General features: G+C 40.5%; 2 protein-coding genes across 6 annotated transcripts in view; one reads left to right on the top strand and one right to left on the bottom strand.

Annotated features, from left to right (window-relative positions):
- The window catches only part of gabra5 (gamma-aminobutyric acid type A receptor subunit alpha5), an 81,133-nt gene extending 60,084 nt beyond the window's left edge, over positions 1 to 21,049 (bottom strand). Inside the window, exons 1-6 of one of the 3 annotated variants that reach the window (XM_073044111.1) lie at positions 20,738 to 21,049; positions 20,407 to 20,565; positions 20,038 to 20,196; positions 19,189 to 19,310; positions 18,733 to 18,800; positions 18,428 to 18,648 (exon numbers count right to left, since the gene is read on the bottom strand). In XM_073044111.1, coding sequence (XP_072900212.1) covers positions 18,428 to 18,648; positions 18,733 to 18,800; positions 19,189 to 19,310; positions 20,038 to 20,105 — 479 coding nt within the window. In that variant the 5' untranslated portion in view covers positions 20,106 to 20,196; positions 20,407 to 20,565; positions 20,738 to 21,049. The remainder of the gene's footprint in view (positions 1 to 18,427; positions 18,649 to 18,732; positions 18,801 to 19,188; positions 19,311 to 20,037; positions 20,197 to 20,406; positions 20,566 to 20,737) is intronic. The other 2 variants (XM_073044112.1, XM_073044113.1) reach the window with 2 other exon arrangements.
- gabrb3 (gamma-aminobutyric acid type A receptor subunit beta3) overlaps positions 1 to 23,952 on the top strand; it is a 669,933-nt gene that overhangs the window by 143,655 nt on the left and 502,326 nt on the right. Inside the window, exon 1 of one of the 3 annotated variants that reach the window (XM_073044108.1) lies at positions 20,344 to 20,363. The exons of the other annotated variants lie outside the window; for them this stretch is intronic. The gene's annotated coding sequence lies outside the window, so the exon portion shown is untranslated. Of the gene's footprint in view, positions 1 to 20,343; positions 20,364 to 23,952 lie in introns of those variants that run through there. 3 annotated transcript variants of the gene reach the window in all.

Raw genomic sequence — 23,952 nt, 5'->3', positions numbered from 1 at the left:
GCGCTAAAGTATTAACAGAAGAGATTCTGCAAAATCCAGAACAACACACACAAAATTCAGAATTGATGAAGGGTCTTGGCCTGAAACATCGACTGTTTATTCCCCACCCATGGATACTAAATAATCTGCTGAGTTCTTCCAGCATTTTGTGTGTGTCTGTGTGTGTTGCTTTGCACTAAATTTGAGGCATTATATTGAGATCTCAGGTTGGCCTTTACATTCAGTTCTAGGTTTAGACTTGCAGTTTTGAATATAAAAATCAATATTTGCATGACTGGCTGAAGTCAACATCCCCTGAGAGAAAAACTTGGGAATTTCCCTCTTCCTGCCATCTGTAGTTGCTCTTCTTCGATTCTTCATATTTTTATATGAAGACCTGAGGAAACTGTAACCTTATTGTGTGACTTTGCTGCCATCTACTGGATTCTCAGTATGTTCCACTATATATGTTGAGTTATATACCAAATAACAATTGTTCAAATAAATCTACCTAAGAGATCTTTCTTGTTGTCAGGCATGTGACAGTTTTAAAATAATATCTGAATTTTATTTTCATGATCAAGTTGGTCTTCAGCATTAGGCAGCAGAACATATAAATCAGGGAAATGAAAGCTGGTTTGTAAAACTCTTTACTTTATCCCACCCCCTCCCGGTTTTACCTACCTATCACCTTGTGTTTCTCTCTTCCCTCCCCCACCTTTTAAATCTACTCCTCATCTTTAGTTCTCCAGCCTTGCCAAAGGGTCTCGGCCTGAAATATCGACTGTACCTTTTTTCCGTAGATGCTGTCTGGCCTGTTGAATTCCTCCAGCATTTTGTGTGTATTACCTTGGATTTTCAGCATCTGCAGATTTTCTCTTGTTTATGGATAGTTTTGCAATATACACTCAGTGGCTACCTTACTAGGTACATCTGTACACCTGCTCATTAATGCCAATATCTAATCAGGCAATCATATGGCAACGACCTAATACGTACAACCATTTAGACATGGTCAAGAGGTTTAATTGATGTTCAGGCCAAACAACAGAATGGGGATGGAATGAGCTCTAGGTTACTTGGACCATGGAGTGATTGTTGGTGCCACACTGTGTGGTTTGAGTATCTCAGAATCTGCTGATCTCCTGTCTCTAGAGTTTACAGACAACGGTGCAAAGAAAAATGCCTTCCTAATGAGGGAGGTCGGAGGAGAATGGCCAGACTGGGTTCAAGCTGACAGGAAGGTGTCAGTAATTCAAACAACTACATGTTACAATAGCGATGTGCGGAAGAGCATCTCTGAATGCTTAACACATTGAACCTTGAAGTGGATGAGCAATAGAGGCAGAAGACCATGACTATATGCTGAGTGGCCACTTTATTAGGTACAGGAGGTACCTAATAAAGTGGCCACTGAGTCTACGTCACCACATACCACCTTGAGATTCATTTTCTTGCAGGCATTCACAGTTGGACAAATAAATATAATAGACGTAATGTCAGTACTACTGAGAAAGACAATAGGAGGTAAGGCCAGTAGGTGTCAGGATTGTGTAGAAAATTGTTGCAGAAAACAGAGAGGTATCCCTTTGATATCATCAAATATAACAAATTCATGGCATTGAGGTGTATCCTTGGATTAATTGAAACATGATTAATGCCTACTCAACTACAGAAAATGTAATGGTTGGAACCCTGTCTTCTTCTTACAGAAATTATTCAGTTGTGCTGCTTCACCCTCCTGGAACTGTTTATTCACATAGTCCAAGAACACATCCTACACTATCAGAAAAGCTCTCTGCTTTCTGCGGAGGTTGAAGACAGCTGGATTATGCATATCTTTTCTAACGTCCTTCTACAGATTCAGTCAGAGTATTCTGACGTTCTGCGTCACTGCATGGTAGAGAAACTGCACAGCGGCAGACAAGAAAGCTCCACAAAGGGTAGTCAAAACTGCCCAGTGCGTTACCAGAATCAGCCTACCTGCCGCACGTACAGAAAGTACATGATGGTGCCAGAAAAGGGCCAGTAGCATTGTGAAGGATCCCACTCTCCCTGCTCGTGGACTGTCTGTCCCACTTCCATCAGGGAGGAGGCTATGTAGCATCCACACCAGGAACACCAGACTCAAAACACCTCCTTTCCCCAAGCAGTAAGGCTGATCAATGCCTCCACCCACCAACCCAGCCCTCCACACTCCCCCAGCACTGCTCTATCATTTCCTGCCAGTCATCCTATGTACAGACACTCCTGTGCCTAGCATCACTTTATGGACATACAATCAATCCGTGTATAAAAGTTATCTTATGTAATTTTATTACAGTACTTGTGCTTTTTGCGTTGCATCGTATCCGGAGTAACAATTATTTTGTTCCACTTTACACTCATGTACTGGAAATGACAGCAAACAAAGTCACATCTTGAATAGAATCTGACTGATAATTTATCTGATTAATCAGCATCAATAATAACCGAGTGGTACCGTATATCACATTGCTTTCTGCAGACTTTGCTTGTGCATACACTGCCCGTCAAATTTCCCTGCAACAATAATGGTGAAATTACCAAAAAAATCGCAGGCCCTTTGGCCCACTGTATTCATGCCAGCCATTGTACTTACCTACACGAATCTCATTTACATGCATTTGATCTGTAACCTTCTACGTCCTAGTGATCCAATGCTTGTCTGGATGCTTATTAAATTTTGTGAGCATTCTTGACCCCATCAGCTTAAGTCTTTTTTGGACTTTCTGGCTGAGAATATCCCCCTCAGGTCCTCTCTAAACTTCAGGACTAACAGCCCTGACTGGTCAAACAAAACTGTTACGGAAACAACAATGAAGAATTGTTCTACATCTGAAGAAGAAGAAGAAGAAGAAGAATAGCCCTCAACTCGGCAGTGGAGTTATTGGGGCACCGTCATGACGGAGTTTCCGTAGCAAGCTATTTTTGTTTTTATGAGGCCGAGTTGCTAGCTCGATGCTCAACCCGACTTGGATTCGAACTCGGAAACCTTTGCTCCGGAGTCCGGCGCTAGTATTATTGCGCCACCAAGCGGGACTGTTCGACATCTGATTGCAACTGTATTCCTGCATCTCCACCCTGGACGTGCATGGCTGACTGTAGTGAAAACCGAGAAGAAGCTACTGACACGGTGAAGGAAGCTCTGAACACCGCCAGAGATCGAGGACATTCTTTGCTGCACTAAACGCCAGTGAAGCAACAGGCTGTAAGAAGAAGCCGTTCTTAAGCCTGGTGACAAATGCTCTCAGGCTTTTGGATCTTTTGCTCCATGGGTGGGGGGAGCGAAGGAGAGAGAATCTTCAGGATATGTTAATTATGATTTCAGGCTATTCATGATGTTCACACCTCAGAATGTGAAGCTCGCAACCCTCTCAGCCTGATCTGAATGCGTGGGGAGAATAGAAATGGGATTGTTGTACAGTCAGGGCAAATGCGGTGTTTCTGTCCTGTGCGATTCTATAACTTCACGTGTATGTGCACGTCGTGGACTGCTGTCGGGTGAAGATGTGTGTGCATGTCTGTAATGGAATTATAGCAGAGCTGTTCCCTGCTTGCCTGCTCTATCTTGTGTGTGCCTTGTTTGCAATGGTTGAAGTTTGTGAAGGCTGCACAGCTTGGAACTTAAACCTCTCCAGCTGGAGGGGATTGGTCTGCCATCTTGAGTAACTACAGGAGCTGTTACTAGTGCTAACCAGTAAGTGCAGTGAGAAATGCTTTTTCTCCCCCCCACCCCCACCCCCCAGTTTGGTTTAAGAATCAATTTGAAAGCAAGGGCTTCAAAAATACTTGGTTACCTGGCTTAATGGAACTTTATCAGCTCTTTTTCCAGCTGATGCAGCCACCCTTTACGTGCTCTGTATGTTTATTGTGTGCTATCGATCCACTATCTTTCAGTTTGCTATTTCCCTGGTGCAATAATTTGCTGGTAGCACCTTGTAGCACAGTAGTACATTCTGTACATTTCCATGCCAAGTTTCTTCCGGAGTTTACTCTTGACTTCTTCCCTAACCACTTTTCCCTGTGGTACCTTTGTTCCCTGAAGCAGTTCTCTCTGTGCTCCGGAGAAAATTCTTTTTATAGCTTTCAATACAAGATATGCCTAAAGCAGGTGGTGCAGCCTCTGAGAAAAAGAAATGCAAAAATTGGACACGAGCCCAAAAATGTTCACCTTGCCTTATCCTCTCTGCAGTCACTGCCCCAGTCACCGTTTTTTTTCCTTCTCATTTTGAATTCCAACATCTGCAATATTTAGCTTTTAATCTTGCAACAAATGCACCATCCTGCTTTGCAAAACAAGCTGCCTGAACTTTAGAGGCAAGATGCGATCTGGAATAGTAAAACACAGATCCATAATGACCACAAGACATTGGAGCAGAATTGGACCAGTAAATCCATTGTGTTTGCTCCACCTTTCAAACACGGCTCATTTATCACCCCTTTTAACCCTATTTTCCTGGCTTCTTCCCATAACATCTGACACCCTTACTAACAGCCTCTGCTTAAAATACACCCAAATGTCTTGGCCTCCGCAGCTCCCTCTGGCAATAATTCCACAGATTCACCATCTCCTGGTTAAAGAAATTCCCTCTCATCTCTGTAATAATGGGACATCCTTCTGTTCTGAGGCAGTGCCCTCTACTCCTAGTCTCCCCCCCCCCCCACTATTGGAAACAGCCTCTCCACATCCACTCTGTGTAGGTCTTCAATATTCAGTGGGCTTCAATGAGATCCCCCCCCCCACCCCCATCCTCATTCTTCTAAGCTCCAGTGAGTACAGGCGCAGAGCCATCAAACGCTCTTCATAAGTTGACCTCTCATTTCCTGGGACCGCTCTAATGAACTTCATCAGGACCCTCGCTAATCCCAGCATACCCAGATGAACTAAACTGTGAAAAGCTTGTTGAATTAACTTACAGGTCCAGTTACTGCAAAAATGTCTATTTTACCACATTATTATTGCTCCTAGATGCTAGCTTAAAAGCCAAAAGGTAGAATGCACCTTTCACAACCTTTCACAATTGTAAACATGGGATGCATACGATGGATTAAGCAAGCGGAGAATAGTCCTGCAATAATCAGATTATAGACATGCTCTCACAAATAGTCACTTTATTATTCATTTTTATTCTCATCTCATTCAGACCAATACCCTCCAGGTTAAGTGAGTTGAGAGCTTTAAGTTCTGAAGTGTGAACACCACCAATAGCCTGGTTTCATAATGAAGGACCCGACCACTCTATTTATTCTCTCTTCCTCTTCCCCCCTCCCATGGGGCATAAGGTACGAAAGACAGAAAGCATGTATCACTAGGACAGCTACTATACCACTGTCATCAGACTCTTGAATGTACCTCTTGCATGGTAAGATGGACTCTCAACCTCATAATCCCTGAGTTCATTACTTACCTGTACTTATTAGTTCCAACTATCCCAGACCCCTCCCAATCTCTGGCGTAAATATCCAGGTTGACACATTGGTGTAATACTGAGGGAATTTAGCACATACTATGGTGCTATCTTCTGGATAACGTGTTAAGCCGAGGCCCTGTCGGCCATCTTGGCTGAAAGTGGAACATCCCATGGCTTCTCACTATTCCTGTCACCTCTGGCGAAAACAAGGGGGCATAATTTTAAAGTGTTGGAGGGAAAGTATAGGGGGAATGTCAGAGGCCTTTTTTTTACACAAATGTTAAGTGTGTGAAATGCACTGCCAGGGTGATGTTGCAGGCAAATACATTAGGGACATTTATAAGACTCTTAGATAGCCACAGAGATGATAGAAAAATTGAAGGCTATGGGACAGAGAAGGATTAGATTGATCTTGGGGTAGGTTAAAGGGCCTGTACAGTGTTGTACTCTTCTAAGTTCTATGAATACCACAGAGATGATCTAGAATACAATTCACTTTGAAAGGACTCTGAAAATATATGTTCTTTGAGTCTATTCCTTTCACTCACATTAACTTCTCTCAGTCCTAATGTTATCTAACCCATGCCTGTAATGGGGTTCTGCATTAAGTATGCAGATCAGATTCAAATGATGTAATTAACATCCAGCCATAATCTTCAAACTTACTGTGGCTTGGGAAGCCCTTGAAGCTTTTCTACTTTGGTGAAGCGCAGAAGGAAAACCCTTTGAATGGCAGGAAGATTAGAACATATCCCCAAGCCACTGACGGGCAGATGAGGAGAAGGGAACCAGAATGGAAATAGAAAAAGAGAGAAGGAGTTGGGGGAAGAGATTACTTCATCTACCAGCTTGTTCTACTTCTGCTCAGCCATCTTTATTATTCTGGCTTCTGCCTCCTTCCTTTCCAGTACTGATGAAGGATCTAGGTCCAAAACATTGACTTTTTATTCCCCTTCATATACGCTGCCTGAGTTCCTCCAGCATTTTGTGTGTGTTGCTCAAGATTTCCGGCATCTGCAGAATCGCTTACATTTATGTCTGCTAACTCGTGCTTCTTTGGAATGTGGTAAGATGCTAGAGCACCAGGAATAACCCCATATGGACACAGAGGGCAGTTCAAACAGACAGCAGCAAGTTTGACCCTCGGTCACTGACAGTGTAATAGTGTTCTGCTCACAATTCAGCTGCTCTTTGCCAACAGTAACATTGAAGTAGCTTTAGAAAGTTCGTCATCTATTCAGGGACATAGGTATAGCACTCTTTTACTTGCCCGGGCAGTGGTTTATTGCCAGCAGAGGGTGCCTATTCATTCTGTACAGAGCATAGTTACAGAAGCCTGCTTACAAAGCTGTGGAATCATAAAAAGAAGTATGTGATTTGTGTGATAAAGGGAACTCAGAACAGGATTGTTTTTGAATTTCAGCTGACTGTTAAAGCCAGAAAGAATGTTTAGAGAAAACTCTGACAGAAAGATAAAATGAATGCTGGAAATGAATCTTTTAACATTACTCTCTCATAGTGTATCCAAAATCCTGGTCTGGAGTATGGTGAGCTTTTCTGGGCACTTATTGTTGGAAGATACACTGAGAGAGAGAGAGCACAGAATAATGAATTTGTTCTCAGAAAAATAATGTAAACAGGTGATAAAATAATATTGTGCATTGTATGCCTTTCAGAAATTCATTTCCATTGGCATAAAGGAAAAAGTTTCTGAAGCGGAGTATAATGTGCAGAATCTACTGTCTTCCACAGTTAACATTACTGAGCCAATATCTAATTTCATCTGTGCCGCAGAGGGTTCAATCGCTGAGATTAACAAGCTAGGATAAAATTCACTGGAAATTGGAAAGTTATAGAATGAAAAATAGTATAATGAAATAAAAAAAGGGAAACATCTGTGGTTGGTGAGTCTAGAAAAAAACTTAAAAATCAGAGATGGGCCTTTTGCAGACCCTTCCTGCAATTACTAATTAATTAATTAATAATTTTAAACCTTGGTCTTATTAGAATTTTAGTAAACATGGGTTATAAAAGATAGGATCACAGATAGAATAAAAGAGCAGGTTTGAAGAGCTAAGTGGGGTTCTCATCTCTATTTGTTTTTTCTTGACGTCCAAGGATGAAAGTTTAAAAATATTGTTTTAAAATATATCCTTAAAATGCCCATTTAAAATATCTTCTTTGAGTATCTCTTCCAAAATCATTAATTAATTAAATTGATCTCAGCAAAGTAAAATGCCCATTTTCTCCTTACTATCTTGTCTTTAATTTTGTCCCATAATGTAATAAACCAAAGTTGCATTCACATTAAAAAAAACATCTGTTTTCTAAACGGTTGAAGCTCTGGGAGGATTGGAGAGGAAGGAATTGTTGATGTTTCAGACAAAATCCTGCACCAGTTCTAATGGTGGAGAAGGGAGATGACCCGTATATAGAGGAAAGGTTGATTCAGGTCATTTCCAGTCTGTAATCATGTGTATCTCCTTAACATACACATCAGTATCTTAGTAAAAAACTTGCACCTTTCAAATCTGTCAATATTTCATAACTGTTGGTTAACTTCTATATATAGCACTTGTTTCAGATGAAGACACCTGAGACGAGTTTGCACATCTGCTGATTAAATGACCAGATCACTTAGTTTTGTTAATGTTGCCTGGTGGACAAATAAAAGAATACTTGCATTGTTGTAGAAACATTATTGACAGAGGAGGAGGCTATTTGGCAAATAATATCCATACTAGCTCAAAAGAGCAGTCCAGTCATTTCCATTCACTGATTTATCCTCTTGCAAGGTTATTTACTTTAAACACCTGTCCAATGACATTTTACAGTCATTGATCATCTCCAGTCCCACCATCCTCATGGGCAATGAATATCAGGACAGAGCTTATTGCATAAAATGTTTCTTTAAATTCAGCTCTACTACCTTCCATTCTGATATTTCTCTTGACCAATATTTTAAATCTATTTTTTTCTGTATCTTGTTCCATACACTAATAGGAATAGCTGTTTATTTTCATTTAATTTAGCTAAACTTGTCACTTTCTTGCACATCTCTGTTGAATCCAAGAGTACAACTGAAACAAACCACTTTGCTGAAAACTGTCATCTCTTGAACCATTCTGGTAAATCTTCTCCAACCCTACCAATATCACTTCTTTAGATACTGCCAGCTCTACTGTATTGGGTGTGTCATAGAGCAGTATAGGCCCTTTGGCCCATCTACTCCATGCCAAACTGTTATTCTACTTAGTCCTGTCGACCTGCACCTGGAACCTAGACTCCACAGTCCTCCCATCCATGTACCTATCCAAACTTCACTCAAATGTTGTCATCACACCTGCATCTACTATTTCCACTTACAGCTTGTTCCACACTCACACCACCCCGTAAGTAAAGTTCTTCCCCCAGGTTCCCTTTAAATATTTCACCTTTCACCCTCAACCTATGATCTCCAGTTCTATTGGCACCCAACCTTAATGGAAAAAGCCTGCTTATATTTACCCTATCTATATCCCTCATAATTTTTTAGGCCTCCATCGAACATCTCTTCAGTGTCCTATGCTCCACGGAAAAATGTCTTAACCTTCTCAGACTTCCAGCGGGGTATAGGTATCAATAATATCCAACATTTTGATGACAGGCTCTGCCATCTTCATCCAGATGATGCTTGGGCATGTCTGATCCAGTGGCATTTATACCTCTGTAGTATGTCTCTCCTGATTGGTTCGTCTTTATCCAATCATGTTTCTGCTCTCCCACCTTGTTTGCAATCGATTGTAAACAAGGTGGGGGAGTGGAAACCTCATAGCGAGGGATGGATTATGAACTTCGTAACAAAATACATGAATCATAAGTGAATATGTGTTGACTCAGACATTAGACAGAGTGCTAAAACCATTTCTTTAAGTCAGCTACTGAACTTTGACTTAAATTTCAGCAGTTTGATTGGGAAATATCAATTAATTTTTAATAAATCATCTGATTCCTTATATTGTTTCTATTGTGGTATTCTAGTGCTATTGTTTGAAGATCTTTTTTTAACTATAGCTTTATAATATACAGAATCAGGAGTTATCCCAGTAGGATGTTGTGACTGTATGCAAGACAGCTCCATCAGTTGTGGCATTTATAGATATGATGCTTTAAGAAAAACAGATATGACTACTTCATTTCTCTGCTTAGGAAGCTTTCCCTCTTTTTCTCAAACTCACCTGAGATTAACTCAAATGTTTCATCACCATGACAGGCATTATTAATTCAGGAGGAGCAAAGTTTTTAAAATATCTCGGAATTGATAATAGGTTTATTATTGTCATACAGACTAAGATATGGTGAATCATTGTTGGCTGGAAGTAATTCAATAATAGAAGAAACAATAAGAATTCTGTGCTGCAAGAAAAGGATAAAAAGTGTTAATTTTAGTGGGACAGGGTTGGAATGATAGTGTAAAGTGTTTGAGAATCATTTTATTTTAAGTACTTCAGTATCTGCCTATGAGGTAAATGTGGACAATAGGTAGCTTTGAGTTACAGAATTACTGCTACTAAGGGATTGGGTGGTAATTTAACCCCATCATACTGTTAATATTGACAAATTCTTCAGCTCTTTTTCTCAAATTGTATTCTTGCAAGAGCTGTTTGACTTGGGCTACCCTACTGTTACATTTATAGATCAAGTGCCTTTCTACAGATCCACTTGATTATACAAAAAAAAATCATATGGTTTTTAAAGAATGCATTATTTTCTAGTCCCTACACTACAGGGAAGGGTGTATTGCTGAAGCTTCATAAGGTGTGGGTCAGACTACAGTTGAAATATTGCAAACAATTTTGGGCCCTATGAGCAGAATTAAGCATTTCAGCTCATTGAGTCTACTCTGCCATGCTACCATGTCTGATTTAAACCAAATATTAAGGAAGTTCTGGAGAGGGTACACATGATGTTCACAAGAATTATCCCAAACAAAGGGCATAATACATGAGGGTTCTGGATCTGTATTCAGTCGGGATCAGAAGGATGAGTGGGGAGCACATTGAAATCTACTGAATACTGATAGAGGATGGAATGATTGGCAGATCAGGCTTAATTGACCAAATAGTTGAATTTTCTCCTATATCTTATGGTCTTATGATCATTTGTAATCTTTCAATTCTAGAGTCTGTCATTCTGACTCGTTCCTGGCAGAATCCAACCATTAGATAATGGATTTGAGTTGTCCTTGATCTCTAAATGATTGTGATTGAGTTCAAATTTAACTTTATACCCAAGAAAACCTCATTTGGAAGCCATAGATCTTGGTATCTCTCCTTCCTCTTGAGTCAGAAAGTCCTGGGTTTAAGTAATCCTCCAGACACATGAGGTCACAGGCCAAGGCAGACCATGACCAGCAAAGTCAATAATCCAATTTTATCATCATGTTTTTCTTCATTATTCAAACAATTTGATCAACAATGTTAACTTTTTTTTGGAGGGAGTGGATTTACTTTTGATAGATTATGTTGGTTATCGCTTCTTGCTCAAATCTTTGATTTACTTGTGCTGATCATTATTTTTTAAGCACTATCTGTGCTAGTGACTTTCCTGCCATTCAAAACAGATGCTTAAAAGATGTCAATCCAAAATGCATTAGACATTATTTATCATTTTATGGTTAAGTACATAGATGAAAAGGGGTATGGAGGGCTGTGGTCCAGGTGCTGGTCGATGTGACCAAGCAGAATAAATGTTTAGCATGGACTAGATGGACCAAAGGGTCTGCTTCTATGCGGTAGTGCTTTATGACTATAACTTTAGTGAGAAATCGATGTACTCTTCTGTAAAGAAGACTGAATTGTCTAGCAGTTGGATGTGCTGTATCACTGGTCATTAGTATGTTGCCATTTATGGGAGCTAGTGGACAAGCTGACATCCACATTCACCAAGTTATAACAGAGGGTGCACTCCAAATATACACTCAATGGCCATTTTATTAGGTACCTCCTATACCTACGCGCTGTGCATTCAGAGATGCTCTTCTGTATGCCACTGCTGTAACACATGGTTATTTGAGTTACTGTTTCCTTCCTGTCAGCTTGAACCATTCCCCTCTGACCACTCTCATTAACAAGGCATCTTCACCCATAGAAATGCCGTTCACTGGATGTTTCTTCTTCTCACACCACTCTCTGAATTCTAGAGATGGTTGTGCACGAAAATCCCAGAGGATCAGCAGTTTCCAAGGTATTTAAGCCACTTTGTCTGGCACCATTAGTTATCCCATGGTCAAAGTCACTTGGATCACGTTTCATCCCTATTCTGATGATTAGTTTGTTTAACAAATGAGCCTCCTAACCAAGTCTGCATATTTTTATATATTGAGTTGCTGCCACATGATTGGGTGATTAGATATTTACATTAACGAGCAGGTGGACAGGTGTCCCCCAAGAAAAATATCAACTGAGTGTGTATTACCATTTGTGGGAGCTAGCACAAAAGATGGCAGGCCACATTTGCCAAGACGTAACAGCGGCTACATTGCAAATGTATTTTGTTGATCTTAAACTGCTTTGGCAAGTTAGATGGTGTGAAAACAGCTGTACAAATAAAAGCCTTTCTTTTATGTTGGCTTGTGCAATAGAAACCAGGTATGGATTCTCAGCAGAAGTCATTTAAACTGTGCTGAGTCATGACAGCATCAACCGGGCTTTCCAAATATGCAGCAAGCCAATATTAGGTTGAGCAACCTCGAATTTCTCAGTTTCTAGATGATTGTACGTCACCCAAAAGCTGAACCGTCTCTGCAACCCGTGTTCTCATAGCTGCCGCTATTCTTTTCCCCCAGTATTTTGTCAATTAAATTTGTTTGAGCCATGAGTTCCCATGCTGATGATTACTCCTTTATAACTTCCATGTATTGGGAGAAATGGTGTTCTGCTTGCAAACACTTAATGCATGCGTAATCAAATTTTTTCTGCCTCCAATTTAATGGAGATCTTAACTTGATTATTTTAAAGCCATTAAGGTAGAAGGCAAAAAGGTTTCAGACAAGTGCATTAAGTATTTATGGAGAAGAAGCAAAGGACATGATTTCACATTGTCCTTTATCTGGCTATCTTTGTTCCTAAGTTTTTTCTTTCTTTTAGCTTCACTTGCCCCATCATTGAAATGTTCCCACAACCAATGGACTCACTTTCAAGCACTCTTCATCTCATGTTCTCAATTTTTATTGCTTAGTTAGTTATTGTCTATTATGCTCCAGGTGTTTCGGACAGCAACTATTTCATAACCACAAAGTACACTGCAGATGCTGTGGTCAAAGCAACACGTACAACATGCTGGAGGAACTCAGCAGGTCGGGCAGCATCTGAGGAAACGAGCAGTCAATGTTTCAGGCTGAGACCCTTCGTCAGGACTATCCTGACGAGACCCTTCCTGATGAAGGGTCTTGGCCCGAAACGTTGGCTGCTCATTTCCACGGATGCTGCCTGACCTGCTGAGTTCTTCCAGCGTGTTGTTTCGTAACTAGATTTTTTTGACCAGTAAGGGTTGTTGGCCCCGAGCTGAACTGCTGACCCTGGAGGACCGGTGGACCAGTCTTATACTGGCCCCTACCCTTCGACTTGTTTGGCATGGGTGACCCTACCAAGAGTCAAAGCTCAAGGACCTGACTCCAGCCAACATTGCTGTTGTTGATGCATGCAAGTCTCTAAAACCCTGTGACAAGTGTGTGGCTCTCTTGGAGGATTTATTGCTTGTTTTGTTATTATTATTGTTTCTTCTTTTTGTATTTGCATAGTCTGCACTCTGGCTGAACGCCCTAGTTGTACTGTTTTTCATTAATTCTATTGTGATTATTATTCCATAGATTTATTGAGTATGCACACAAGAAAATGGATCTCAGGATCGTATATGGTGACATATTTGTACCTCCATCATTTGAAAATTTACTTTAAAAATGTGCTTGGTACTTTATAATGGTGAGACATTTTCAAAATATTTTCTGAGTTATCACCAGCAAGGCCAGCTTCGACTGTCTATCGTGGACCCTGTGTTCAATAGCTTCTTACACCTTCTCAGGAGACATCTGGGAGTCAATCATATGAGTGTGCCAGAAGCCAAATATAAGGACAACAAATTTTCCATCCTGAAAGATATTAGTGAACCAGATGTGACTTCTCAATAATCTAACTGAATCAATGTGCAAAAGAAGACAAAGCATGAAAGTACAAAAAATATAAAATTAATAGATACATAGTAAATAAATAACACTGAGAACATGAGTTGTAGAGTCCTTGAAAGCAAATCCAAAGGTTATTGAATCAGGTGAGTGAGGTTATCCATGCTGGTGGAGCTTGATGGTTCTAGAGTAATAACTTCAAACTTCAAACTTGAATCAATTCCAGTTATCCTAGGTCTGATGAAAGGTCATTAATCTGAAACATTCACTCTTATCATTTCTCTTCTTACTGCCTGACCCACTGAGTTCTTAATGTCTTCATATCAGATACTCTAATTTATTTTTGTATTCCTAGTTAACGCATGGCCTCTTCTCTCTCTTTATCTCCCCCCTTCAAATCTCCATCTAAGTTGAAATCCTCATTCTTGCTGCCACTCTTTTCCACCCTATTCCCTCTTAAGAGCACCACAGCACCTACTTCTTCTTCACGTTACCTAATCCTCATGAGCTCATCTAAGATTCTGGTTCCAGCTACATCTAAGTTTTCACTGTTTGCTGCTAAAAGCCACAAAATTAAATAGATGGGCAGTTTTATCCATCACAGTTTTTTTTCTCTCTGGTAGAGTCGTCTTACCCTGACACGAGTTATTTCAAGGGAAGTGACTTTAAATGACTTTGCTCGACAGTTACTACAAATAAAATGAGGTCACATTCAAAAACAGTTGCACCATACAGTTCACACCTGTACCAATCATAATAGGCCTCCTGGGGCCAACATGACCGACAAGATATATATAGATGTGTGCTATTTATAAACTACTCATGACGCTGCCCATAGCTCATCCTTGACTTTGCGGCTTGTGTTTTATCATCAAGTCAGGTAACATCAATTTGGATATGACAGTGCTGTAGTTAACTTACTAGAATAGCAAACTGAATGACGGAACTGTTATCTAGAGGTACAAGTTTGAACCCCACCATGGTAGCCACTGAATTTAAATTTAAAGAATTAAATAAAGCTGGATAAGATTGCCAATTTCAGGAAAGGTGATCTTGAATTTGTTGTTTTATTGTCTCCATATAGTTCACACAAATATCCTTCGGGAAAGGAACTGTGTACTCAGTGGCCATTTTATTTGATACCTTCTGTACCTAAAAAGAAAAGGCCAGTGAGTATATGCTCATGGTCTTCTGCTACTGACTAGCACATTCACTTCAAGGTTCAATATGTTGTGTATTCAGAGATACTCTTCTGCATACCACTGTTGTAACACGTGGTTACTTGAGTTACTGTCGCCTTCCTGTCAGCTTCAACCAGTTTAGCCTTTCTCCTCTGACCTCTCTTAGTAATGAGGTGTTTTCGCTCACAGAACTGCTGCCCACTGAACGCTTTCAGTTTCTTGCATCTTTCTCGAGATTGTTGTGCACAGAAATCCCAGGAGATCAGCAGTTCCTGAGATACTCAAACTCTTCCATCTAGCACCAGCAATCATTCCACGGTCAAAGTCACCTAGATCACATTTCTTCCCCTTTCTGATGTTTGGTCTGAACAACAATTGAAACTCTTAACCATGTCTGCATGCATTTATGCATTGAGTTGCATGGTTGAATATTTGTATTAACAAGAAAGTGTGCAGGTGTACCTAATAAAATGTATACTGAGTATACCTTTTAACATCACGACTCAGCTTCATCATGTTCCTAATTAATAAGCTCCTGGCACTTAGCTTCTGAACACAGTGGCTGTTACAGTTTTCATCATCAGCACCACTGCTTTGGGGGTTTAGTAGGCCAGGAAACATGGGGAGCATCTATATGAATATATAGATCATACAACATCTGAGAGGCCATGAGCTGCTTTTGAATGCACGCTATTCCAGGTATCTGTTTGAAATCTGCTTTAAAGAATTTCCCTTGAGAACAATGATTACAGCTGACACTCCTGTGATGTAATCACAGATTATTGGTTGTATCTTTCAAATGAGTTTCTATCACACTATTTCCAAGAAGATGAGAGGATTTCTCTCCATTATTCTGACCAACATTTATCTCTGATCAATATCATCACTACAAATTATTGAGATATTATACTGGTAGATATCATGACAGTTTGACTGTTTTGGTTCCAATTATTAGTTATAAAACTGCTAAATAAATACAAGTAGCTTTTCTAGGTTTTATACACTGATATTGTTACTTGTCTTGCTCTAAGATTCCATTTTCCTTCTTCATAAAATTGCCTTAATTTTATCCCCTTCATCACTGAATACTTCAAGTCATCTGTTCCTAATAAGAGGGAGATGTAGGATTTGTGCCATTAGTGAGCACCAGAGCCAGATTTTGTCAAAGAATTAATGGACAATCAACATAACTTGGGACAGTGTTGCAAATGGAGAAATGGAAGTTGTGAATGATGGGTGCTTAAGAATACATTTGACTTACTGCTCAAGGAGGGAAATAAAAGCTGTCCTCGACAGTAGTCCATCTTGACTGTCTGCCAAGGTAAACTAAAAATAATAGATGAGCCAGAATATTCTGCAATTGTACAGGAAGAATATTGAAACCATCTTCTTTACATTCTTGAAAAGATTACACTTATTTCCAATGTTTTTCTTTTCTTTTATTTTTCTTCACCTCCCCCACGTCCAATTTGAGACTAGCTTGAGTATCAATAGTTAAGTGGTACAATTCACCAGGGTCATGTCCTGTACACCCACTCCAGCACCCTCAAGTACTTTTACCTCATTCTGATATCTATGCTACTCCTTTGTGCCTCCAAATTCAACCCCAACTCTCAATTTTAATGGCCCCTCTCAAAATGTCACGAGATATACTGTATGTTCAACTATTCGGCCCATCTTTGCTCACGTATATTCATTTTGAATGACCCAATTCTTGTGCCAATTTACAATTAGTTCAACCACTGCTACCTCTTCAAACCCATTCTAACAAGTGTGACCCTATCACTTTCACCTCCTCTGGATCTTTTCCCTTCCGTTCCAGTATGACTGTGTGGTGGATCTCAGCCACATTGTGACTTTCCCCACAAATCCTCCACTCTTCTCCCTCTCCACAGTGCTCTTACAAACTCAACTGACTTTTATTTTAAAAATACTTTAAAAAAAAGTTGGCATATCTTTAAAATCTTTTTCTCCCCCATGTCCACTCACTGGCTACTTCATTAGATACATTCTTTATTAATGAAGTGGCTACTGAGTGTATGTTTGTTGTCTTCTGCATCTGTAGCCTATCCACTTCAATGTTTGACATTGTGTGCATTTAGAAATGCTCTTCTGCACAACACTGTTGTAATGTGTGCTTATTTGAGTTATTGTCGCTTGCACCAGTCTGGCCATTCTCCTCTGCCCTCTAAGGTATTTTTGCCCACAGCACTGCCACTTGTTGGATTTTATTTTGGTTTTTCACACCATTCTCTGTGAATTTTAGAACCTGTTGCGCATTAAAATCCCAGAAGAGCAGCAGTTGCTGAGATACTTAAAGCACCCCATCTGGTACCAACAACCATTCCACAGTCAAAGTCACCTAGCTCACATTTTTCCCCCATTCTGATGTTTGGTCTGAAAAACTACTGAACCTCTTGACCATATCTGCATACATTTACGCATTAAGATGCTGCCACATAATTGACTAATTAGATATTTACATTAACGAGCAGCCGTACAGGTGTATCTAATAAAGTTGCAGTAGAGATATTTCAATAAAACAAAGGGTAGCTTGTGAACTCCAGCATTAGACATCACTTAATGTAGGCTGTGTGGTGAACGACATTTACCTGTCTGGACACGCCCCCCCCCCCCCCCCCGCTGACTGCTCCTGTGGCTCCTCCCACCGACCCCGGTATAAAGGCGATTGGAAGGACAGCCCCTTCCTCAGTCTCCAGGATGTTGTGTGGTGGTCACTTGCTGCTTGTTCTTTCTTCCAGCCAGTAAAAGCCTATATCTTGCCTCACGTCTCCGAGAGTTATTGATGGTGCATCAGGCTGGCAATCAGTAGCTGCAGAGCTGAGCATTGAACTGCTCCAGATAGTATTTTCTTGCTATGAAAAGCAGGTAGATCTCCTTAAATTGCTCTAATTACTTTTTCCTAAAACAGAATTTGCACTAGCAAAACTTGAAAAGCTCAGCGCTACTGAGTAAGGCTTTTTTTTTGATTTCCAGAAGAAGAGAGCCATCCTGTGGCAACCAATGGGTATGACACAAGTTTTCAGACAAAGAAAATCTCAGCCTATGCATCATTCTGACTGACAAACACTTCAACCTCTGTATTGACAAAGCAAATATCAGCATTCCTTTGCTAATAGCACTGATGCAGAAGCACTTAAGGTTTAATTAGTCGTATTGGATTTCATCTTAAAATCACTATTTCAATTTACATAGAAACCGTGAGTTTCTGGTTGTAACTGAAATGTTAATTAACAAGGATGATCTAATTTGGATTTTATCTCATAGAATTAATCTTAGTTACTGTTGTTTCTATGGCAGTAATTGAGAATAGGTACAAACACGAGTAAAACAAAGGGATACATTTATCAATATATATTTTCAATTACTTTCTCTGCGTATAGACGGTGGAAAGAACAAAGCGCTATAAACAACTCTAGTTACATTATATCGTGGTTTCACACTTTAGAATTCATTATGTTTTATTACTTAACATTTGTCTCGTAACGTAAGGTTAATGTTTAACATGACCAGTCTATTGTAATGACCACAATTCTGTCATAACCTGGCATAATAGGAAAGTAATTTGTAGCCTTGATGAATATGGTTTAAATGTTATTTTATTGCGACCACATAGAATCCCACCAGAACTCTTAGCAACCATTATTAATTACCTCATGGTGTAGAGCAGCGTGCCATCCTCCACCAGCCTCAGTAACTTGTTCGGCGTGGTCATGTTGTGAGCGATGGATTTCTTGCCATTGTGGAAGAAAGTGTCAGGTGTCCAGATCTTACTGGCCAGCATGTTATTCAGAGACAGTCGATGCATCGGTCCTTTAAACTTCAGTCGTTCGTCCTTCCAACTTTGACGGAAGAAGACATCGATTGTGTACTCCTGTTGGGTCATACGAAATGATGACTATGGGAAGTGTCAAACGCACGCTCGAAGGCGCAAAAGTCCCACCTTATTGTGACCTACCATTTCAGTGTCCGAGACTGGACCAAAGCTTGTAACGTAGATATCAGTTTTGACTTCGGTTATTCTTTCTACAAAATGCCAAAACATAGAGTAAGGTTTTATTGGTGTATTCACCCATCTCTTTCATGTTCTTTCGCCATCTAGAGCTACCAATGGCAACGTACTTCACAGATTGAGCAACACTGGAGATCACAATGACCTGTTGTGCTTGTTTCCTATATTCGATGGAACGACTCAGTTAATCCCAATGAGACCATGACAATTAGCTTGTTTAAACAAAAACCCTAGCATCCCCCTACCCAGATTTCCTTTGACATTCAAGTCTGCACCTCTCACTTCTCGTCAATGTGATGCGCCTAAAATTGGTGGCTGATACCTGACCGCTCGCCTCAGGACACAGGCAATTGATCGGTTTTGCGGAGGTCAGCTAGAGTGATAAGAAGGAAGAAAACCCACCTCCTAAACCAGGTCTGAGTCTGTTATCATATCCATCGAGTAGACTGTCCAATATGCGAGTGAAGATGGTGATATTGTCATTGCTGTGTTGATCAATCATTGGAGCGACGCTCTGCGAAAAACTGTGAAACGGGTAAAGGTTAACCTTACTCCCTTCTAGTAAATTTAATAAACTCGTGACCTTTACTAGAGTTCGTAGTTTGATAAGTGAGGTATATCATATCTCTTGATTAATGCACTATGCTGAACTCGTCTCTATAAAACCAACTTTTTTTACGCCACCGGTTTTCGCAAACTGACTAAGGCGGAACATGATTTAGGTCACAGACAATAATTTAAAAATCAAACCTTACTTGCGTTACTTTTTCTCATGCCAGGGCAGAAAATTGGGCCTTTTAGGCCTTTCCCGTCACTTCATTTAGTTTTGATATGGACAATAGACTGAAAAGGAAACCTGAATATGATCGCCTTTTGGAAATACATGCACTATTTTTAGTTGCTGGGGTTTAGCTGAGCGTTAAATATAGAGCGACCAGCACTCAAGTGCTGACTTCCATCTCGAAGCTAACATGAATGTTAATGGTTGTATACATGAACGCTTCTAGTACTTGCAGAAAAAAAGACAAATTAAACTGAAGGAATCTAACGAGATAGTTCGAAGTCAATTGTCATGTCCTCTCATGCATTGATTTTTCTATCTTTCTCTCGAAGAAGCACATTAAATTGAACTCTGTTGGCCCAGGTTAAGTTCATGTTAATCACATGCTACAAATATAGAAAGATGTGATACGGATCGATCACTAGGAACCTCCATGTCGCCTCAAAACTTTGCATCCGTTGGGAACTCACCTCTGCCGCCAGGTTAGACTCGCTACAAGGAGCAGCACGGTCATTCTGTATAACCTGCCACCGCCCATGTCCACGACACCTTGACTTCAAATGATTCCAATCCAGACCAAGGCTTGCTCGCCCTCCCTGAATCCGACAGAGAGGCAGCGTTCAGTATATCTGAGACCAATAAACGCAGTGATTAATGTGATCGTTATAACCCGGGAACAGGCATTGACCAAACAGAATATATCACCTCTTTTTACAGCTCAGGGGCGGCGGAATTTGATTTAAAAGCGCCACGCAGAAATCCCCCGAGTCAGATTACACCAGAGATAAAGCCTATGGTAGGACATTAACTCATTTTTTGACGATTGTAATTTTAAGTACCTTTTCAGTCATGGATGGGTGTAACAAGAGTTGGACCCAATGCAATGCTTGGTAATGCAAACGAGCAAAAGCCCGGGCAGGTAGCGCTGTTCTTTCAGCAATAGTAGTCATACACAACAAAAGATTTTAGACATCCGAGCCTTTATCCAAATTCTGCAACTAGAATAGAATTCAGGTCAGCAAGATCACCGGGGCGATTTTGTTCCGCAACTCGTGTGTTTGCAGATATTTTATGTACAATGCGTTAGAGAGCAAGACATCGAATGAATATTCAGACCCTTCCAATCACTCAAATAGACCATGCATTCTGAATGTCCTCAACTTTAAATACCTTCAGGCTAGAAGACTGTCACTTTGCGCTATCCTTTCAGCACCACTATGAAGAAAATTAGCCCAGCCTAGGCAGCAGTAGGAAGATGTGTTTGAAGTCTGCACCTTCCCCCTCCTCTCTCAGTGGTCATTCGGCAGGCTCGGTTGTCCACCTGCCTTTCTCTTTTCAGCGCGGGGGAGAAAGCTTGCTGGAACAGGGCTGGGGGTTCGGTAGAGGAGCCCCCCACGAAGTCTCACACTCAGGATCAGCGGCCGCTGCCGACGCTGCCTCCGCCTCCTCCCCTGGCTCCTCTCCTGTGCTGGAGGCCGGGTGCGCGCGCGCGCGTCCCCGGTGCGCTCCGGGCTCTCGCCCATGCAGGCTGCGCGCTCTCTGTAGCTTTCACGGTGGCAGAGGAAAAAGTCCCGCTGCCAGAGTGGAGGATGGGTGGGGGCGAAATGGTTGGCAATGGGACAGGGGTTGGCTTCACTGTCCAGTGGGGCGTAGAAGTAGAGGAACGCCCGTCCTACCTTGAATATATCTCTGACTGTGAATTGGTAGACTGGAATTTACAGGTGAAAGAGTCTACATGATGCTTCACCTCATGGTAATTCGTTTTGTTAAATAATCTCCAAGATGCGATCTTTAGCTGGCAGTGACCTTCCCCGCAGAAGACAATGGACTAATTCAGTGTCACTGGAACGAGAAAGAACTACTTACTTCCCCGACTTACAGCAAACAGACAAGTTTTAAACAAACAAGAGCGGGAGTCTGGGAGCGCTCAGCAGGTCAGGTACAGCATTAGTGAGAAGAAAATGAGAGTTCGGGGGAACATTTGTTCTGCTAGTCACTGGCACTGTCTGACCTGCGGAGTACTTTCAGAATCCTCCGTTTGTTTCGGATTCGCAATATTCAACGTTTTTACTCCATGTTCAAGATATGGTTGGTACAATCAAAGAGTGGGACGGCGATCGGGGCGTGAGGGAAACGTTGAATAGATCTGATGGCTGTGGGTGCATTTTTTTCTTCTATTTAATACATTAAGGAGGATTAGAGGCAAATCTTAACCACTTACGAGGAAGGTGACAGTCGTACAAGAGAGTACAGAATCCTTCAATAATTGCCAGGATGAATATTGTTAAAATCATCTGAGGGTCAAGGGTCTCATATTGAAAGTTCAAGGGCAACTTGTAAGAAAACGGCCAGCTAGGGTAATCACCTGTTTAAAGGGGGAATAAGCGCTTTTGAGTGAACAACACAATGAGTTATATTCAGAATCAAGAGTTAGAGCGAAGTAGTCGAGGTTACAATTGCAGTCAAAGTAAAGGCTGTGTAACAAATTAGATATTTGTATTACCATTCACGCAATAGCCACTGGCTTTTTGTCATCACTTATTTTAACTGAATTGAGTTGTAGTATTTGAAATTATATCATTGTGGTGATAGTATGTTCTCAGCTATAATATGCTTCAAAAGAAAGATGCAAGAGACAGTGGGTTGCTGGTTGCTCAGCTTAAAAATATCTGTCTGTGTTGTTCTGTGAGCCTTGCTTAGTTTAACATAACCCAGACTGTTTCAGTCTGAAAACAGAGAATAGGTGTGAGAGCCAGATACCTACAGTGTGCAGGGCTTGGCCATTGCACTAGATTTGATTTTACATGGCCTCATTTTATGTGCATGTACACAGCTGACTGATTATCTACAAGCAACTCCAAAGAAATGAGCAAGAGAAGCTAATTCTTCAGCACCTTCGGAGTCTAAACTTTGGGACAGTGTATGGAGCCCAGACCAGGAAGGACTGAAGTGTATAAAAGGAATAAAGAGATGTCCCTTTAGAACAGAGATGAGGATGCATTTCTTTTGCCAGATGGTAATGAAACTGTGGAATTCATCATCACAGATAGCTATAGAGGCCAGCTGATTGGGTAACTAAAACAGACATTGATAGGCTCTTGATTAGTAAGGGTGTCAAAGGGTATGGGGAGAAGGCAGGAAAGTGGGTTGAAAGGGATAATAAATCAGATGTGATGGAATGGCAGAGAAGACTTGATTGGCTGAATGGCTAATACTGCTTCTACACTATGTCTTATGGAGTAGCACTCTACTGGAAACCTGATATATTACTGGTATATTAGTGAACAGTCTTGTAAGCATTAGGGTTGCAGTGTACAGTGTGTAATAGCCATATTGACAATTAGCATCATTACTAGTGTCTTTAGTCTAGCATTTTACACATGGGACACTGTCCACATGACTACAGAGATAATTTTATTATTTTACTCGTCAGTCTAGACTCTGCATGGCAAAATTTAACTGCTTTGGATCAGGAACTGTGAAAATATGTGGCCTGACAATTCAGGTTTGTTCAGTTTTCAGAAAGGTTGGATAAATTGTTGTATAATTGCAATTTCTATAAAGTTCTTTGCTGTGAATCAAGCTATGGAATCATAGAGATTCTGCAGATGTTGGAAATCTTGATCAACACACAAAATGCTGGAGGAACTCAGCAGGTCAGGCAGCAACTATGGAGGGGAATAGGGGAATAAACTGTAGATGTTTTAGGCTGAGACACATCATCAGGTTAGTCCTAATGAACAGTCTCAACCCAAATGTTAACTGCTTATTCCCTTCTATAAATGCTGTCTGATATGCTGAGCCCACTCCAACATTTTGTGTGTATTGCTCAAACTGTGGAATCTGGTGTGGATAACAAGAAAATCACTGTACATATTTTCATCTGTACTTTATGGTGAAAATATCCAATTAATATCTTAAAAAGAGGAGAAAGTTAACAAGAAATAATCCAGTTATCTTGGAGGAATGAATGTGCTGTGTGTATTGAGTTTGTTCCATATTAAAGGAGACTGATGAATTTGAAGATTTGTGGGAAAAACCGGTGTGGTTACAATAGTCAAAAGGCAAAAAAAGCTGAGGATTCAGGAGCAATGAAATACAACACACATTGTTGGACACATTCAGCAGTTAAAGCAGCATCTGCAGAGAGGGAAACAGAATTAACATTCAGATAAATGATATATGATGAGTTGTCTAAGGCATTAACCTAATATATTGCCTCAGATGCTGCAGTATTTCTAACATTTTCTGTTTTTATCTCAGATTGCAGTAGATTTTGCAACATACTTAAAATCTTAAGAACATTTAAAATTTTGTATTTGGTTTTTTAACTTTGGACATACAAATTTGATCACATTAATAGAAAGTTGATCTTTATTGTGTAA

The sequence above is a fragment of the Hemitrygon akajei genome, chromosome 4, assembly GCF_048418815.1.
Source record: "Hemitrygon akajei chromosome 4, sHemAka1.3, whole genome shotgun sequence".
Classification (NCBI taxonomy): Eukaryota; Metazoa; Chordata; class Chondrichthyes; order Myliobatiformes; family Dasyatidae; genus Hemitrygon; species Hemitrygon akajei.
This window is presented reverse-complemented; position numbering and strand designations above follow the sequence as displayed.